The sequence below is a fragment of the Polypterus senegalus genome, chromosome 17 (assembly GCF_016835505.1).
Source record: "Polypterus senegalus isolate Bchr_013 chromosome 17, ASM1683550v1, whole genome shotgun sequence".
NCBI classification, from domain to species: domain Eukaryota; kingdom Metazoa; phylum Chordata; class Cladistia; order Polypteriformes; family Polypteridae; genus Polypterus; species Polypterus senegalus.
Window position 1 is genome coordinate 11,878,171 of NC_053170.1, and position 19,805 is coordinate 11,897,975.

At 45.2% G+C, this 19,805-nt stretch overlaps 1 protein-coding gene across 6 annotated transcripts in view; it reads left to right on the forward strand.

Moving 5' to 3' along the window:
- The window catches only part of znf385c (zinc finger protein 385C), a 311,149-nt gene extending 298,103 nt beyond the window's left edge, over positions 1–13,046 (forward strand). For all 6 annotated transcript variants that reach the window (XM_039739851.1, XM_039739856.1, XM_039739852.1 and 3 more), the window contains 4 exons: positions 375–562; positions 2,974–3,072; positions 8,078–8,167; positions 10,500–13,046. In XM_039739851.1, the coding sequence (XP_039595785.1) occupies positions 375–562; positions 2,974–3,072; positions 8,078–8,167; positions 10,500–10,736 (614 nt within the window). In that variant the 3' untranslated portion in view covers positions 10,737–13,046. The remainder of the gene's footprint in view (positions 1–374; positions 563–2,973; positions 3,073–8,077; positions 8,168–10,499) is intronic.
- The last annotated feature ends 6,759 nt before the right edge of the window (positions 13,047–19,805 follow it).

Genomic DNA, 19,805 nt, shown 5'->3' on the forward strand with positions numbered 1-19,805 from the left:
TTTAACACAAACAACACCTCAACGTCAAAAAAGCCAAATTACCCCCAGTGGGATTCAGCATGGTATAAGAAAAATGTGGGAGAACGTCCAAGGCAGACGGCACATTTCATTTATAGTCCAGTGAAGCCCCTACTTTCATGGGCTCATCAACATGTCTGCAGGTTTTATTGGGGGGTTACAAGTTGTTGGGAGTTCTTCTGAGAAGTGGCTTTCTACTGGACACCTGATGCCCATCATGATCTAATGTTCATTAAAGTTCAGGTCTTCTCTGTGCCCTGTGAAGTCTCCACCATGCTTGACTCCAATCTGAAGAGGCCTCACATGCCCTACACTGACGTCTCCCTTTGACCCCCTTCTCTTCTTCTTTCATGCAGGAGCCAAACACAAATCCATGCTGGAAGGACAGACCAGCCAGCCAAGGAGGAGGAGTAAAGTCCCCTCGTCACGGTCACTCTGCAAGACCAAGCGGATAGGAAATAAGGGCAGCATGGGAGTCCAGAGCAAGGCCTTCCATTGTGAGGTGTGCGCGATCTATGTCAACTCAGACACCCAGCTGAAGCAGGTACGGGCGAGGGGGGCAGACAAGAGACCACCGTAGAAGGGCGTCTGTCTGTCCTAGTCTACCTATCTACTGTATTATAGAGTGCCTTCCATGCCTGTCTGTGTACCTGTTATATAGTGATGTTCATGTCTCTCCATTATATAGTGCCTTTCATGTGTCTTTCATTATCTGTCTATCTCTTATATTGTGCCTTTCAATTCTATGTATCTATCTAGCTATCTATCTATAATGTAGTGCCTCCTGTTCCTCTCTGTCAACCTATTATATAGTGCCTTTTATGTCTGTCTGTATATCTATATATATAAAATTCTTTTCGCGTTTGAAACGGGAATTACGTATGACCACGCAAAACGGACATTACGTATGACCACAGAACATATTATAATACAGGAACTTATCACTTTCCGCTGGGTCGAGAGCTTCGCAGTTTCGGGCGGCGTCCTCTCTTCTTGCACCGCTTGTGACACTTCGAGTGCCCTGTCGGCTCCTGGGAGAGTGGAAATCTTTGCGAATGAGTGTCATTGGCGCCATCAAAGCAAAAGTCTCTTTGTAAATTGTGCTGCACAACTACTTACTGTCCCATAAGGTGAGTTCGGGTCACTAAAACCCGCCACATTTAAGGTTGCTTTTGTGATGAATTCTTTTAAGAAGATGGAGGGTTTACATCTAAGAAGATGTACCGACCTCTTCATGTTAAGTTTTGGACTTGGGAATTGTTTGGACCTTCTGCCCATTAAGCACAGAAGGGCAGCGTCCACATTTCTCAGAATAATTTTTCTCTTAAATCACAGGCACGTAGTGCAAGGTTGTCAGGCAGAAATTTGCAGGATCGCATAGAAAATGTAATTTCTATACCACAGCCGTCGTGTAGTGCCTCTCACAGGGGATCAGCTACCGAGAGAGATGATCCAAATACATTTAAGCTGCTGTTAGTGCTACTTACCTGTAGCACCTTTAAAATGTACTTTACCCGAAAGCACTCCAGTACTGCTCAATGTATCTTTACTTCTTACATGTTAATGTTTTATTGTTTAATAATTTATATACTACATTTTATTTTTTTTCCCTTGCACTCAGTGAGCGAAGCCACTGGGTAATCAGCTAGTCTTATATATAAACGTCTATGTGTGGAGCTGTGTGCCTGTGTGTCTGGCCCAGAAGTGCAAGGCTACAGCATAAAGCTCAAAGAAAGTGACTCTGTCACCAAAGTGAAACCACCAAGAAAAGAGAAACTCACTTAGCCATTGATAGACAACTGATGTGATTGATTTATTGAAGTGCCTGAATCTGTGGCTTCTAGGAGCCCAGGCTTTTCACTGCACGGGCTTAAACAGCTAGTCTGTTCTATAATGTCTATCTATCTATCTATCTATCTATCTATCTATCTATCTATCTATCTATCTATCTATCTATCTATCTATCTATCGATCTATTATATAGTGCCTTTCATATCTATCTATCTATCTATCTATCTATCTATCTATCTATCGATCTATTATATAGTGCCTTTCATATCTATCTATCTATCTATCTATCTATCTATCTATCTATCTATTATATAGTACATTTCATGTTTATCTATCTGTTGTATAATACAGTACATTTAATATACATTTGTCTGTTATATAGTGTCTTTCAAGTCTATAAGTCTATTATATATTTTCCTTCATACCTATCTATCTGTCTCTCTGTCTGTCTGTCTACTATATAGTGCCTTTCAAATCTGACAATTATACAGTAGCTTTCATGTTTATTTATTTGTTGTATAATGCATTTACTATTTATCTCTTATATAGTGCCTCTCAAGTCTCTAACTCCATTACATATTGCCTTTCATGCCAATCAGTCTATCTGTCTACTATATAGTGCCTTTCAAATATATCAATTGTATAGTAACTTTCATGTTTTATTTATTCATTTGTTGTATAATGCATTTCACTTTCTTGCCTTCCTTGTCTATTTATGTTATATAGTGCCTTTCTTTCTTTCTTTCTGCCACTCAGAGGCTGCTCGTCCTCACCTCTTGCTCGATGTACTCATCATCTTGTCATTATTTTGATTTTCCCCCCACTTGTTTCTCGGTCGGCCAGTCCTTCTCCATTTAGACGTTTCTTTCGTGAGACTGCAGGCTTCGGTGGTCTTTAATCGCATTGAAGCTCATCCACTGAGAATGACGGCGGCTGATTAAAGTCATCAGTGTTGCCAGGGTAGTGCCAGGCTGTCTCAGCACATGCCAATTTCAAACATGTGGGATGGAGACGGGCGCTCAGAGTGGATTAGGGCATCTAATCTGGTGGTCCCGACCCCCTTGAGGCCCTCAGGGTCTTTTTTTTTTTTTTACGCTTTCCACTGCCGTGTTGACTCCTCATTTTGTTTTTTTTTTCTTTTGTCTTTTTGTGTTTTTCTTGCAGCACATGAACAGCAGAAGGCACAAGGACAGACTTGCTGGGAAACCTCCGAAGCCCAAGTACAGTCCGTACAACAAGAGCCAGCAGAGCACCGTCCTCGCTGTGAGTCACTCAGATGTGGGCACCTGTGGGTGGGCCTGCCGGTCCCTTTATGGTCTTTGTCATATCCAACCGTCTTGTGACGTGCTTGTCCAGTTCAGGGAATCGGAGGTGGTGCCTATCTGGGCACGATGAGGCACTGGGCAAACAGCAGCCCTGGATGGGGTGCCAGTCATGTTAGTATTGACCTGCTATAGTGCCTTTCATGGTGAGCACTTCCAGGTGTTTAGGATCACCTGGCATGAGTCGGACATTCACAACATGCAACTGAAACTATCCAACTGACTTGATTTATGCGCCAGTAACTAATGTTGGTAGTCGCCATTGTCCGTTGAAGAAGTTGCGTTCTGTTGATTTTTATATAGCGCCTTTCATCGAGTGCTGTAACAAGTGCACAGCTAAATGCATATGGCAGCTTTACAAATAACTCATGACAAAATAACATATACACATCAGATTGCACGTAAGACCACCGGATTAGTATGACCCTTGACCTGTGTACCCCTCTGATTCGCCACCAGGTTGGTCTACCGTCACACCTTAAGATCAAGGCCGGGTTTATACAGTGGGTATAGAAAAGATCCCCCCCCCCTTTGAAATACTCCCATTTTTTGCTTAACTGAAAACACACAAACCAATATTTCTTCCCAGCTTTACTGACTCAATGCAACCTCTAACATCCAAGTGAAAGATATCACAGTTCAGAAGAACTTTAAAAAATCAAAAACAAGACCTACTGAGATTAATAAAGGATCCTCCCCAATGTCAGTGTCATTTTGTTGAACCCCCTTTTGCTTTAATGACAGCCTTGAGTCTATTGGGATTTTTCTCTATCAGCTTTGCACACCTCGATTGATTCATATCTGCCCACCCTTCTTTACAGTTTAACTGTTCAAGTTCAGTCACATTGCATGGTGAGCACTGGTGGGCTGCTACCTTCAGATCTTTCCACAGATTTAGGTCTGGGCTCTCTGACTGGGCCACACCAGGACATTCACTTTTGTCTCCTTCAGCCACTGTGTGGTCAGTTTTGCTGGGTGCTTTGGGTCGTTGTCGTGTTGTGAGGTGAACATTCTGCCCATCTTCAACTGTCTGGCAGAGGGTAGCAGGTTTTCCTCAAGAGTTTGACGGGATTTTGCCTCATCGATTTTTTTCCTTCTACCCTAATGAGAGCCCCAGGCCCCCCCGACAACAGGATGCTGCCCCCCTCCATGCTTTACTGTCGGTGTGGTGTGTTGTGGATGGTGAGCTGCATTGGTGTCCCGTTTGGTATTGAGGCCAAATAGTTTGATTTTGGTCTCATCTAAACCATAAGACCTTTTTGCACTTGGCAACAAAATCTTCAAGGTGTATTCTGGCAAAGCTCAAACGAGCCTTAATGTGGCCTTTCTTGAGAAGTGGCTTTTTCCTTGCGGCCCTCCTGAATAAGCCCCAATTGTGGAGCGCTTGTGAAATTGTTAGTCACATCCACACAATGACCACTCTTTGCCATAAAATCCTGTAACTCCTTCAAAGTGGCCGTTGGCCTCTCGGTAGCCTCTCTTACCAGTTTCCTCCTTGATGGACGGCCGGATCCAGGGAGGGTCCTAGTCGTACCAAACACTTCTTTATGATGGACTTCACTGAGCACCTTGGGACTGATAAACCTTTGAGATGTTTTTGTCCCCATCTCCTGCCTTATGTCTGTCCACAACTCTATCCTTGAGATCTTTTGAAAGTGGCTTGTCACCCGTAGTCGGGTGTTTGCTGTCAGTTGCACTACCAAGCAAGGGAATGAACGCTCCAGGAACAGCTTCACTAATCACACTCGTTACAACTGATCACAACTGGGAGGAAGCCAGTAACCACAATGGAAATGGTGGGCACCTGATTGAGTTTTTTTGGATCCTTTATTCATCTCAATATCTCATGTTTTAAAACTCTTCTGAACTGTAGCTGTGAAATCTTTCACTTGGATGTTATAAGTTGCATTGAGTAAGTAAAGCTGGAAAAATATTAGTTTGTGTGTTTTTATTTAAGGCTGTAAATTCAAATTCAAAGAGGGGGATTCTTTTCTATACCCACCGTACTTCACAGGACGTGACGCCACTGCTATGCAAACGCTTTACTGTTCATACTTGTCCGCGTACTTTACGAAAATCTGGAAGATTCCACCAGTTGGCAGTGCAAGATATCATCACGGTGTGTAAACATTCGGCTTCGCTGTGTTATGAATTGCGTGAAACGCCCATTAAATTCCAAGGGCACCTCGCCACAATATCTCTGAAAAGGATGTTTAGTGATTAAATCCATCAATCCAGGGATGTGCCCATTCTGGCGAGCATCGGGTGCAAGACGGAAACACAAATCCCTGAATGGAGACATCATGGTGAACACACACACATACACGGGCGTCATTTTAGTGTCACCAAATCCCCAAACCTCCTTGAGACAGACAGCAGCAATTCCCGCCATCTTGGATCGAATCACAGGCTTCATCTCGGTCTCCAGCAAGTCCCAGTAACCTGCTCTAGTGACCGCGGTACCCCTCGGCATGGAGTGTTCGACAGTAACTCGGGGGCACGAGCGGTGGTGAGGATGAGACCGAACCTGTTATTCTGCTGGCACTGCCAGGCAGGTGGCGCAAGTGCGTTGAGAAGGGTGGAGATAACATTGAGAGATGACAGCATCAGTCTTGTTAAGGTTCCTTTCTAGTAAGTCCCACTTGACTCCCTCACGTACTATTGTGAAATAAAACAATACCTTTCCTTTTTTTTTTGTACCTCTGCCTCTCTTATTACCCCCTCAGTCCTGGTCGGTCCCTGAACGACTAGCAGGCCATCTGCCTTAGTCGATGGCTTGTGACGATAGGCACCGACAACATGCGACATAACCTAAATGTTACCTTTGGCCTCCTAGAATATACTCAGACACCCAAAGGCCCAACATCCCCGGCTACAAGCCATTTATCGACCAGTCAATGTCTGACTTTAACACACTACTCGTTACTGGACAGCACTCTTCGTCCACAGATAGCATCATACGTCACTTCCTTACTGCTCCGGGTGCTCTAAAATAAAATGACCTGATTACCTCGATCACTCCGGATATGAAGACAAAGCAGCAGCAATAATACCAGTGGAGAAATGTGGATAGCAAAGGCTGGACAGATATATAGTCTTTAGAAAAGTTAAAGATGTCAAAGATGAACATTCATTTAGAAATCGATAGAGCGTCAGGAGTGACTTGTGACAGCAAGAGTGAAGGGGAAGGTCTACAGGACGGTAGTGAGACCAGCTGTGTCATAAGGGCTGGAGACGGTGGCACAGGAGACAGAGTTGGAGGTGGCAGTGGTAAAGATGTTAAGATTTGCTTTGGGGGTGACGAGGATGGACAGGATTAGAAATGACGACATTAGGGGGTCAGCTCAGGTGGGACAGTTTAGAGACAAAGTCAGAGAGGTGAGATTGCATTGGTCTGGACATGTGCAGAGGAGAGATGCTGGGTATATTGGAAGAAGGGTGCTAAGGATAGAGCTGCCAGGGAAGAGGAACAGAGGAGAGCCTAAGAGAAGGTGTATGGATGTGGTGAGAGAGGACATGCAGGTGGTGGGAGCTAACAGAGCAAGATGATGAGAACAGAAAGATATGGAAGAAGATGATCAGCTGTGGCGACCCCTAACAGGAGTAGCCAAAAGAAAAAGAAGAAGATTAAGAAGTTTAGGGCTCCTTACTGAACCGCATCCGGAGATTCAGCATACCCTAACTGTTAAAATTCAGCTATCAAAATTCTACTTCTTCAGCACTAAGACCCCCGTGTGGCCGGGCAACCATCTGTAAAGGGGGCACAGCAGAGCAGAGCAGTGGTACTAAGGGTACTAAGGATAGATCTACCAGGTCAGAGGAGAAGAGGAAGGCCTAAGAGAAGGTGTATAGATGTGGTGAGAGAGGACATGCAGGTGATGGGGGTGACAGAACAAGATGACAAGGACAGAAAGATATGGAAGAAGATGATCAACTGTGGCAACACCTAGGGAGCAGTAGAAAGAAAAAGAAGAAGAAGATTCATTGAATGCTTTAGCTGATGATCTGATGAAAGCTGCTGCATGTGGCTGGTGCCCTCTCTCCTGACTTCACTCTCGCCCTCTCCTGACATCACTTTGTCCTCTCCTGACGTCACTCTTGCCCTCCACTGTGGTGAACCCTAATGGGAGCAGCAGAAAGAGGAAGAAGAAGAAGAAGAAGAAGATTCATTGAATGCTTTAGCTGATGATCAGATGAGAACAGTTGAATGTGGCTGATGCCCTCTCTCCTGACGTCGCTCTCAGACGAGGCATATTTATTACAAAATTTCCATAGCAGGGTTTCACAACACATGATTATTACGCCTTCTGATTGGCTGGCTGTCAATATACCAGATGAATGCGCTTAGACTCTTTACTCTCTCTGATTCGGTTCGTTTTCCCAAACAGTAAAGTTTTTATTGTTCTGAGAGCCTGTCTTTCCCATGCCGTATGCCAGTCTAGTTCTGGTATCCGTCTCTTCACAGGTGCCCGTCTGCTTGAGGCGTCTTCTGAGTTGCTGCTCAGTTCAAGCAGATGCCGCTGTGACTGATCCCGGCACAATGCAGGAAAGCTGAATGCTCTGATGCGAAACGGCCCAAGCGAGTGTCTTGTATTTAAGTTCATCCTGTGTTGGCTTCAGCAAAATAAAATGGAATTATTGACACAAAGTTGTAGATTCTGCACCCCACAACAATGGGAGAACAAAGTGGACAATATGCTACCATCAGGTTGATTGGCCCCGTGTGGTGGGCACTCTAATAGACTGCAGTGGACCACTTCCTCTGCAACCAACCCCCCCATGACCCTGAACTGGATTAAGCAGGTTGGAGAAGGTTGTCCTTGTTGTTGGAGTGTCGTTTCCTGTCAGCTTTGTGACACGTCATGGTCATACAGCACACCGTTATTTCTGCACATGTCCCATCAGGGCCAACCCGTCTTTGTTCTTCTCTTCTCTCTGTTTTGCAGAACGTAAGATGGAGCAGCTATGCCGGGAGTGCAGTGACCGCCATGAAGAAGGTGTTCAGCCGCTATAATCTGACCTCATTATCTTCTCAGGTACGTACATGGGAGCCTCCTTGCATGTGTGTGTGTGCATGTGTGTGTGTGTGTGTGTGTTTAAGCCTTTTCTGTATCCCTGGTGGTCACATCCAGATGCTCCCTCATGAAAACATGAACAGCTTGCCCTTGGGTCACCTCCAAAATGGAGATCCTCAGAGAGAAGAACAAGGCCAGGCTTTGTGTGCAGCTTCAATGTTCTCCCCGGGTCCATGTGGACTTCCCTCCCACATCTCCAAAGCCACGCTGGTCTGCTTGACTGGAAAGTCGCAAACTGGCATGTGGCGCTGAGAACACGACACCATGGTGGGTGTACATCATGTGACTGGTCAGCTGAGCCTCGACACTCATCGGGATGTGTGTTGTGTTGTGTGTGTGTGTGTTAGGCAGGCATAATTACAAATTGGCTACAAAGTCTGGAGAAGGCGCCATTTGCACAATGACCTTTCAAAACTTCATACGGCGCTTGAGACGGCGGCCATTGTAGACAATTTGTAATGAAGAGGTGTGACGGCTCTGCGTGCTGGTGTGTGTGAAATGTGCCATCAGACTGATGACGGGCTTGGATTCCTCCACCCAAGTGTATTTTATCCCCAACCAGCTGTTAGGGGTAAGTGGACGTCTTGCATGAGCGAGCGTCCTGCACGGCACCGTTGGCAAACGTCTAAGGAGGCGAGGCCATTCGGCCCGACAGTCCTGCTCACCAAGATGACGGCAAGCCGAGTTTCAGAGGTCCCTGTGGCGCCGTGCGTTATAAATGAGTGGATGTGTGTGAACTGCACCAGAGTGTGTGTCCTGTGTGGCTGTCTATTATATTGTGGGGTCCTGGATGTCACTCATTAGAAATGACAGCAACGCACCATAGTGACCAGTAGTTTATAATGAGGTGGGACATCAACACTCCTGCATACCGGCTCCAGTCACTCGTGATACACAACGTCGTCACATGTCACCCATACTATGCACTCCAGTACAGCACGTGGTGATGTTAGTGTGTGTGTGACGGGAGGGCCTGCCATGGGCTGCGTACGTGTGTATTGTGTGTGATTGTGTCCTGTGCACTGAGTGTGTATTATATGTGACTGTACTGTATACACCACAAAGGGCTGTATATTTGACTGTATACTACAGTATACGTGGGTGTATATGTCACTCTTTATTATGCACTTTTGTATGTTATGTGTGATTATATACTGTACATGAGTGTTTATTATATGTGACTAAGCGTTATAGACCAGTGTGTTTTGTATGTGACTGTACTGTATACACCACAAAGGGCTATATATTTGACTGTATACTACACCGGAGTGTATATATCACTCTTTATTATACACTTTTGTATGTTATGTGTGATTATATTATATGTGACTAAGTATTATACTGTACCTGCATGTGTATGGACTGTGTGGTTGTGTGCCATACACCAGTGTCAATTATCTGCGACTATATATTTATATTTTATGAATGATTGTGTATTTGACTGTCTGTGCATGTATATGTCACTCTTCCTTGTAAACTGCTGTGTATTGTGTTTGATTGTACAGTATATTTTACTGGAGTATACATTATAGGTTAATTCTTTTTTATCAATTACTGTATATTATCATAATATACAGTAACTTATAATGAATGGTGACACTCATACATAACACACAGTCACATACACTGTAATATACAGTTATTCATAATATATAGTCACATATAATATAGTGCAGTACACGGTCAACTGTAACAGGCACTCCTGTATAGTACACGGCCACACACACACACTAATGTGACATACACTATGGTATACACTCCTGTATAAGAAACAGCCACACGTGTTATATAGGAGTGTGTATGAAAGGCTGCACAGGTGACTGTGTACTACACACTAGAGCGTCTTTGTTACTCTTAGTTATAAACTACTGTATGTTGTGTGTGACTTTCTGCCATACTGGAGTGTATGTTACCATCGATGGCACTGTGTATTGCCGTATATATACATACATGAGTGTCTATTTTACAGCTCTGTGTATTATCGTATACATGCATGTGTAAGTTCTGCGTGACTGAATGCCATACATGACTACTGTAAACGCAGCAGCCATGACTGTGTAGCTGGCATTACATGTGACTGTATAGTTCCCTGTATACGGTGCCTGTGTTCATACAGCAGTGTCCAGTGCATTATGGGTAACACCATACCAGATGGGGTTACACGTCATTACCGTGTATGCAGGAGTTAATGTTCAGGATGTTCTGCTTCAGTTTCTTCAACGAGGTCCTCTTGAATTCTTGCCCTCATCCTCTTACCCTCGTCTTCATCTTCATCTTCTTGTTCTTCTTTCAGACCAAACTGGCCCTGCAGAAGCAGCTCACCAAGACCCTGACTCCAGGATTCCTGCCAAGCCCTCTGAGCCCGGCCGCCCTGTGCACCATGGCCGCCAGCCCCTTGACTCTGCGCCATCCAGCGGGCACCACCACCACCACCCTCATCCAGACCCCACTCCTGGGACCAGCCTTGTTCCGGCCAGCGCCCGGCCCCCTGCGGGCAGCACACACCCCGATCCTGTTTGCCCCCTACTAAGGCAGCTCACGCAGCCCACTCAGGACAGGGTCACTGTGATCATGGACTGGGAAAGGCAGGGGTGGGGGTGGCGTCCATTTCATTACAAAGAAGAACTATGCAGTCCTCGTGCCACGCCGTCTGAGAGGGCGCCACCTTACCCCCCCCACCCCCGCAGTGTGTATATAGTCGGCCGTACGTCTAGGCATACCATAGGCACACGTAGAGCGCTAGGCAGTGTGCGTATCATTCGAGGTGGAAATCCCAAGGCCCCCACCTGGGGGGCACAAAAGCCATATTGATATTTACAGTTTTCTGTTTTCTGTACAAAGAGATTCTGCGACTATTTTCCTGACTCGTGTCTGCATGTTATGTTTCTTCTTTTTTTTTTTTTTTTATTTGTTGCGCTTCACGGCTTTAAAGAGGTTTTTATACAAACAGAGGAAGGCAGCGTTTAGACATTCAGGTCTCACCGTCTTGTTTTCAGTCCAACTGAGTCCCCCGGGGCCACTCAGCCACCCCCCCAGTCCCATGAGAGTGACCTCGGCGGCCTCAATCCTCCATTATCATCGTCACTTTAGTGTCATCCTACACCAGCCTGTTTAAGGACCCCCGGGTGGGCGGACAGGAATTGGCACAGTCAGTTTGCGCGCCCTCCTGTAGGGGGCAGCAGATGTCGTCAACACACTGACCCCCTACACTGACAGCTGGCCTGCACAGAGCTCAGCATTGGCTTCTTTTGCCCAGTGTGATTCCACCTTTGCAACCAATTGGGGACGTCGGCATCAAGCTAGGGGGGCTTCAGGTCGTGGCTCGTAACGTACTGCCACATCGCCACCTGCGCACCATCGCCGTCTAACGCTAAGGACTCCATCAGAGGCCTGTCTGCAGTGTACTGACGACCCCCGTGGCCTTGACAGGCCTCACACTTTCCTTTTTTTTTTTTCTTGTGCCCATATAGAAAATCAAACTGAGCCAAAAGCTTCCATGAATCGCAAGGGGGTCCATTTAAATCAGGGAAAGGCAGAGGGCAGCCTGGAACAGAGCAGACTTCCGGATGCTCGGCTCTTTCTGACCTTTACTCTTTATATATGGCTTTGAAATAAAAAGAGAAATCCTCTGTGTGTGGGGGGTGGGGTAGGGTGGCGTAGTGATTAGTGCCACCACCCTCACAGCTCCGGTACTTCGACTTCAAACCTGGGTCTGGTTACCATCTACCTGCCATATCAAGCGTGCATTGCCATTCTTCAATAACAGACATTTAGCGGGAAGGTGGTGCAGCGTTTAGAGCTGCACCCTCACGGTGACCGGCACAAGTTCAATGTTCAGATTAATGCCAACTTGCAGCTCGCAGATTTCCTCGCTTTTCTCCAGATGCGCTCTTAAAAGTCCTGGTTCTTTAATGCCACATCAGTGGGTTGTGTGGTTTTTCGTAGACCCCTTACTTGACAAAGAACCATTGCATTCTGGGAAGGGTTCTCTGCTTATGAAATTCTGTCCTTTAGGCTTTGGACAGGCCTGAAATATGTGGACAGAAGAGAACTCTGTGGTTTGGTATAGTAGGCAGGATACTAACAGATCAAGAAAACCTGAGCTTAATATGCAACAAAATTGTGCATCCACTGGTATTTCTCAAATCTGTTAGGATCTATTCCTGGTTATTTATGGAACCTGAATCAAAAGCGGCTCTTTCTAGAACCTTCATCTGCATGGTTCCCCCATGGCATCGCTCTGATGAACCACTTTGGAACCTTCATTTCTAAGAGTGAAACAACTGAGCCTCCTGATGTCCATACTGGGGGTTACCCCGCTGCGTTTGGTCTCTGAGAACCTCAGACACCACAAACCCATGAATTTTAAGCTAGCTGTGTGCCAGTGTACCCTGCAGTGGACTGGCGTCCCACCTAGAGATGATTCTTGCCAGTTGCCCCGTGTTGCCCAGCTAATCTCCTATTTCCCTTTAACCGTAAACATAACTAAGAAGAGATAAAAGCTCAATGGATCCAGTGGGCAGCAGTGGGCATTAACCAGGAAACAGCAATGGGTGGGACACCAGCTCATTACTGGGTAGATTTTGAATCACCAGTCAACCTAAGCTGCACATCTTCAGGGGTTTTGGAGGAAAAGTGGAGTGCACTCTTAAAAATAACTGCTCTGTGTGGGTCCTCATTGAACCCGATATTCCCATCTCGATGTTGGATTACGGAGCCATTCTAAACTTTGTGAGTCAGGTGACTGGCAAATCTGCTCGAATCAGCTGTGTACTGGTGCCCCGTCCCATCTCCTGTTCCTGTCTTACATCTAAGGACGTGGTGATAGGCTCCACCCCAACCCCCCTCTGAAGAATGACTGAATCAAGGGGCGCCAGGTAGAAACTGTTTCTATATAGTTGATAGCTCTGTTCTCATCACATGTTCCGAGTCCAGTGAAATTCTTACCAATCAACACACCACACGTCGTCATTCCCAGCGAGTAGACCTGCCTTACCTCGAACCTTGGACAGCAGCGGGCCGCTCATTCCGTGTTCTAAATATGATCATTTCAAGACACGAGAGCCGTAACTGGTCCTAGCAAAACTCGTCTAACTGCTCTAATACGACATCCTGCTTATCGAAATCACTGATGGGTGATGCATGAATGATTCCTTCTTTTTACAACGACTCTTTTCAGTGAATCATATGAGTCGATTCCCGAGCACAAACAAATTGATAAATTGGAGCTCAACGAAAGAGTTAAAGCCCATGCATGATGCCGCCAGTCTCTTTCATTTAGAATGAAATTCTAACATTTAAAGTGTCGGTGAAAGTACGGCGGTCTGGTTTATGATTCATTCCATTATCGGCGAACGAGAACTTGTTATTAATCATTCAGCATGCCAGTCCAATATGGCGACAGGGCATCCATGCCACAGCGTTTGCAATGTTCATCCATCCATCCATTTTCTAACCCGCTGAATCCGAATACAGGGTCATGGGGGTGTGCTGGAGCCAATCCCAGCCAACACAGGGCACAAGGCAGGAACCAATCCAGGGCAGGGTGCCAACCCACCGCAGGACACACACAAACACACCCACACACCAAGCACACACTAGGGCCAATTTAGAATCGCCAATCCACTTTGGACAGTGGGAGGAAACCGGAGTGCCCAGAGGAAACCCACGCAGACACGGGGAGAACATGCAAACTCCACGCAGGGAGGACCTGGGAAGCGAACCCGGGTCTCCTAACTGCAAGGCAGCAGCGCTACCACTGCGCCACCGTGCCGCCCTGTTTGCAATGTTCCTTTCCTAAATTTTGTTACTGGGATTGTTTTAAACAGAATATATAAACATAAAATTAGAATGATACTCTGTGTGTGTCTCTGTACATTCAACGCGTTAGTCACACAAAACAGAACTTTGAAAAAAATCGTATTATAATTTCTAACAGTTATTTGCTTTCAACTTCACCAAAGTTCACACGTTTGACAGCTCATTCAGCGCACAGAGCATGCAGCATTCACAAATTGTTTCAAGTTTTAACTGAATCATTCATTACCTGAGAACGAGTCACAAGATTCTCGCAAATGATTTGCAAACGAGTCACATGATTCTAATTCATTTGATTTGTTAATGAGTCACATGATTCTCGTTCATTTGATTTGCTGATAAGTCACATGATTCTCATTCATTCGATTCACTAAGGAGTCACATGATTCTCGTTCATTCAACTCGCTAACGAGTCACATGATTCTCATTTATTTAATTTGCTAATAAGTCACATGATTCTTGTTCATTTGATTTGCTAATGAGTCACATGATTCTCGTTCATTTGATTTGCTAATGAGTCACATGATTCTCGTTCATTCGATTTGATAATGAGTCACATGATTCTCATTCATTTGATTCGCTAACGAGTCACATGATTCTCGTTCATTTGATTTGCTAATGAGTCACATGATTCTCGTTCATTTGATTTGCTAATGAGTCACATGATTCTCGTTCATTTGATTAGATAATGAGTCACATGATTCTCGTTCATTCGAATTACTAACGAGTCACATGATTCTCATTCATTTGATTCGCTAACGAGTCACATGATTCTCGTTCATTTGATTCACTAATGAGTCACATGATTCTCGCTCATTTGACTTTCAAACGAGTCACATGATTCTCGATCCTTTGATTTGCTAATCGGTCGCACGGTTCTTGCTCATTTGATTTCAGTACAAGTCACACGATTCACATTCATCAGAGTCACAAACGAGCCACTTGAGTCTCGCTCTCATTTGATCCGCTAATGAGTTATTTGATTTGCGAACGACCCACGGGATTCCCGTTCATTTGATCTGAGGCATTACCCGATAACGAACTGCACGGTTTCCCCTTCACGCGTGGTCATGTAACAGAGCATCTTAGTTTGGTTCTGTATCTTTAATATGTTCTAGTGCATTCTTTGCTGAAACAGGACAATGAAGTATCAAAATATGAAATATATAAAAATAATGAATTATGATATGATATATTTGTGACGTGATCAGAGGGGACCAACCCCAAGCATTTTACAAATGCACCAGCCTCGAATCCTAAAAATGAATCAAGCGAATCAAAAGACTCGATTCCTTTAAACGGGTAGTCTGAGAGAATCGAATCGGTAAAGTGCATCGAAACGCCCATCACTAAGCGCCTTGACCATGGGAAAGGCGCTATATAAATAAAATGCGTTATTAGTTATTATTAATTGCAGTTGCACGGTTTTAGTAACTGAACATGCGTGCACTCAATTTCTGGCACGCCCAACACTACCACAATGCAAGTTTGCGACAAAAAAACTTTGTCCGGATAAAAACACACTTTTTAATTTTTTTTTTAACTTATCGAATCTAAAACGCAAAAGAACTTTTTTAAAAGAGTAAATCTAATGCTTTCAAAGGGTGATAAAGTCGGCACCTCATTGCAAGGCGCACGCGTGCCAGTTTAGTGTTGCCAATCAAAGGGATGAATCGAGCTAATCAGTCCGAGTGCTGTGAGGGCTGCTAACGCCACCTACTGGGCCAGCTTGATTGCATTCCGTTCCCTTTTTCCAAAATCATTTGCCCTGCATGGTCTGTGGGGTTGGGGTTGGGGTTGTGGTGGTCAGAGAGTCGAATATTTCAAATCCGAGTGAGATGGTCAAGGCGACTTTGAAATGCGTGCCAAGGAAACATTCCCAAGAGCGGAAAACCAGCAATAATCCACCAGTCAGTCTTAGTTTCATATAGCGCCTTCGTAGTGAGCACGATCGCTCATCTGTCCGCTGCCAGCAATAAGTGTTTTCGATATTTCTTTAGCCTAAAAATGCGAAGTGAAGGTCATTTCCGGGTGTTCACCGCAAAGCCGACCGCTGGGCAGATGTCACCGGCCTGTGGTGTGGTGTGGGGGGTGCCGTCTTATTCACTAAGAGCACAACAAGGCTTCCGTGAGCCGCGGGCTTCGTTCTCTCTGTTTCTCGCATTCCTCTGTGTGGCTTAAAAGTGAAACGAAGAGCATACAAACGAGCGTTGCCCCACGAGCAGGGCGATGATGCCCAGCGGGAAAGGCCGGCGGTGCCACCTCCCTCCTGATCAACACTGTGAATAAACCTTCGTCTGAGCCCCGCGTGCCCGCGTACGCGCCCGCGCACGCGCGCCTATTTCCTAGCTCGTCGTTTTGTGTGTCCAGTTGTAAATAACATAATAATAATTGCAGTCATGTGACCGTCACGTTGGCTCAGAAATCCATTATGGAGAGACAAATATATGTGACCGGGACGGGGCCAGTATTGGAGTTTATTTTATCTGTATGGTTCCTTGTACATTTCTTCTTCTAATGTACTGTTATAGAAAACTATGAAACAAAAAAGTATTTTATTAAGAGATTGCACCTCTCGTTCTTGTGTCTCTGCTGTAAAGAGATAAAGGGGAGGATGAAATAAATGAACTCGAGCTTCCACTCTCACCGTGTGTGCCTCTCTGCTTTCTCGACCTTAACGGGAAGAAAAAAAAAAAGAAAAGAAAAATCAGAAGACGAACGACTGCCGCCCCCTGCTGGCAGACTGGCGCTACCACACCGCAGGAGCGCCGCCTGTGCGAGTCCAGCCTGTCGAGTTTCAGCTCTGGGGACCCCCGCGTGGCTGCAGTCGACTTCGACTCGTAACGGGACGACCGCCATAAACAGAGGCGCTGTTCTGGACGTGTGGAAAAGTAAGTGCACCCCACGACATGTAGGGGTTTGTTGCTCTTTTTTGACATATGTGGACATATCAAGGTTTGATTTTCATTTAAACATGTACAGTATAGATAGTGGTGATGTAATCATCATCAGGACATACTTAGATTGTGTGGTTCAATGTATAATTTAAATAAACAGAAATGCAAATTTTACATGTGGATAAAGTAAGTGCACCCTGCCATTTATCACAACCTCAAATAACAATAATACTGTAATTCTTTACATTTATTCTTTAAGCTTTCTCACTACTCAAAGCACTTCAGTGAGCGGGGAGACACTTTGACCACCACTAATGTGCAGCACCCACCCGACGGCAGCCATTTTTGAGGCAGGATGCTCACTGCACACAAGCTATTAGGTGGTGAAAGCGTGAGAGACAGTTAGCCAGTTAGAGACAGGGGATGATTAGGGGGCCAGGATGACCAGGCCATGGAGGGCTATTTTGTCAGGACATCAGGATAACCCCCTTTATTAAGGATACCCAGGAATCTTTAATAGCCATTAAGAGTCAGGACTTCAGTTTTACGTTTTTGGCATTGGGCTCTACATTCAGACCACAGGGTAGGCACCCCCTGCTGGTCTCACCAACATCTTTGCAGGCAGCAACCCAAGCTTTTTTCCTAAGTGGTCCCCCCATCCATGAGCTTCAGGTGGGTGACCCCATCTGAAGTGCAGGTGGTGCGGCTGCTGGCCTTAAATTAGAATCAGAACATCACTCGAGAAGATCTCGTCTGAGCCTCCCGGGGGGTCCACTCACTGAGAATAAGGAATAGGGGAACGTTTAAAGTGACTACACATGTAACAGAAAACTCGTAAAAACACGACTCAAAAATGGACGACACTTTGGTGCAGTAAGGAGACCAGGGATTGTGTCTCGTGTCCTCCGGTCCTCCGTTTGTAGGGACTGATGTGCAGGTTAGGTGGATTGGTGATGTTAAATTGACCCTCGCATGTGTGTGTGTGTGTGGGTGTGTGTTTGCCCCGCGATGAACTGGCACCCTCTTCAGGGTTTGTTCTGCTTTGTGCCCTGTGCTAACTCGGAGAGACTCCAGGCCACCCCCATGAAGGCTTGAAAGCAAGTAAGAAATCAAAGAACTGAGGAAAATTTGGGGTGCCAACCACACCACCCCATTTACTGCCAGTGTCCAAAAAAAAAAAGAACAAAAGTGGGCGTGTGGTGGCACAACCAAAAAATGTTTGGTTGAGTCTCAACAGCTTCACAAAATATTTGTCCCTCTCTGAAACGGGTGGGTCTGTTTTGGGGGGCTCATTCATATGGAACTTTAGTTCCTCCAACTGAGACCCCCATCTTCCGGGAGCCTAGAAGGTGCATGGGTGCAGTGACTGGGGTGCCCTTGTTGGACGCCTTCTTGGAGTAAGGGAGGAGAAAACAGACGTCACGGTTGTTGTTGTGTTGTGTTTTAGTTAACAAGTCAAACAGTTTGACCACGCAGCCCCCAAAAACTGAGGGAACAAACATTGTGGCCAAAGAATTCATTCTGCTCACCATAAGACCCGTTCCCTAAATCGCTCGTTCAGAGGCAGGATGGATTTGAAGTGACTGTAATCCAGAAACACGGACTTTAGCGCCACAGAGACGCCATCTTACATAGTGTCACATCACGAGCGTGAATATCACATTGGTATTGGCATCATTGCTAACGTTAAAACGGTGTGATAGACCTCAAAATGACTCCAACACTGGCAAGACAGAAATTAAGAAAAGTAATTGGCGATATCAATCTCAAGAGTAAAAAATGATTCTTCACAACACCAATGGACGGCTACATGGACGACTCCACGTCTGGATACTAAGAAATGTGAGGGTCCAATTAGCCCAGAAACAGAGCACTGGCACCGGGCACCAAGAAATCGTCACACACTCCAAGATGAAGGATTGGCCTTGAAGAGCGCGTCACAGACAATTGGGGTCTGCCAGCTGGGTTGAGTTTACTGGGGTCTGTTTATTATTGAAAGGGGTGTTTCCTACGCGTTTAAGGTTTGCACAACAGCGCCATCTGCCGACGGCTGGCAGGCAGCACCCCGCTGGCCCTTCATGTTTATTTTGTGCCAAGTCAGTGGAGCAGCAGGGATGCCATCTTATTGTAAAAACAATTTTTTGAATTAACTTTTCGTCAAGATTGCATTGAATTTTGATTCCGTGTTTGGACTTTCATGTTGTGTTAGAGGTATTTGTTGCGTTATACGTTTTCATTCTGTTTGGCTTTGAAATGAACACACAGATACTTTTTAAACTTACACTTTTACTGTAAAACTTCAGTAAAAACAATATTTGGAATTAACTTTTCATCAATATCGCACTGAATTTTGATTCCATATTTGGACTTACATTGTGACAACACAACGTATAACTGCCTGTAAGTGAATTTCATTTCTTTCTCTCTAATAAATAAAACGACTTTTTCGAATGTTTGTCCCTGTGATTTGTTAATTGTCTTTGCAAAAGCTATTCTAACGGGAAACTGTAAACATTTTAATATGAATGGCATATCGAGATCTCCTTTGGTGTCTAATGTTATCCCTCTGAAGATGGACCACATTACCTTTCTTGGATACGTCCTTCTTTCTACAGTAATTCGACCGGTGGAAGACCAGACAGCGTTAATGGTTGTAGATATTCTATGGGATATTGTAAGCTGATGTTTTCATCTTCTGCACAGTCATCACCAACTGTTTCAGCAGAGTCTATTGATACGCATTTAACCAATTTGCCGTGTAATCGATTGACAATTTTCGTGTTAATTCGTTTGACATCATCATTTCTCGGTGCTAGGATTGCCCGTGTACTCATTTCTTCTGTTGATTCCCCTTTGGGATGAAACTCTTCAATTAGATTCGGACA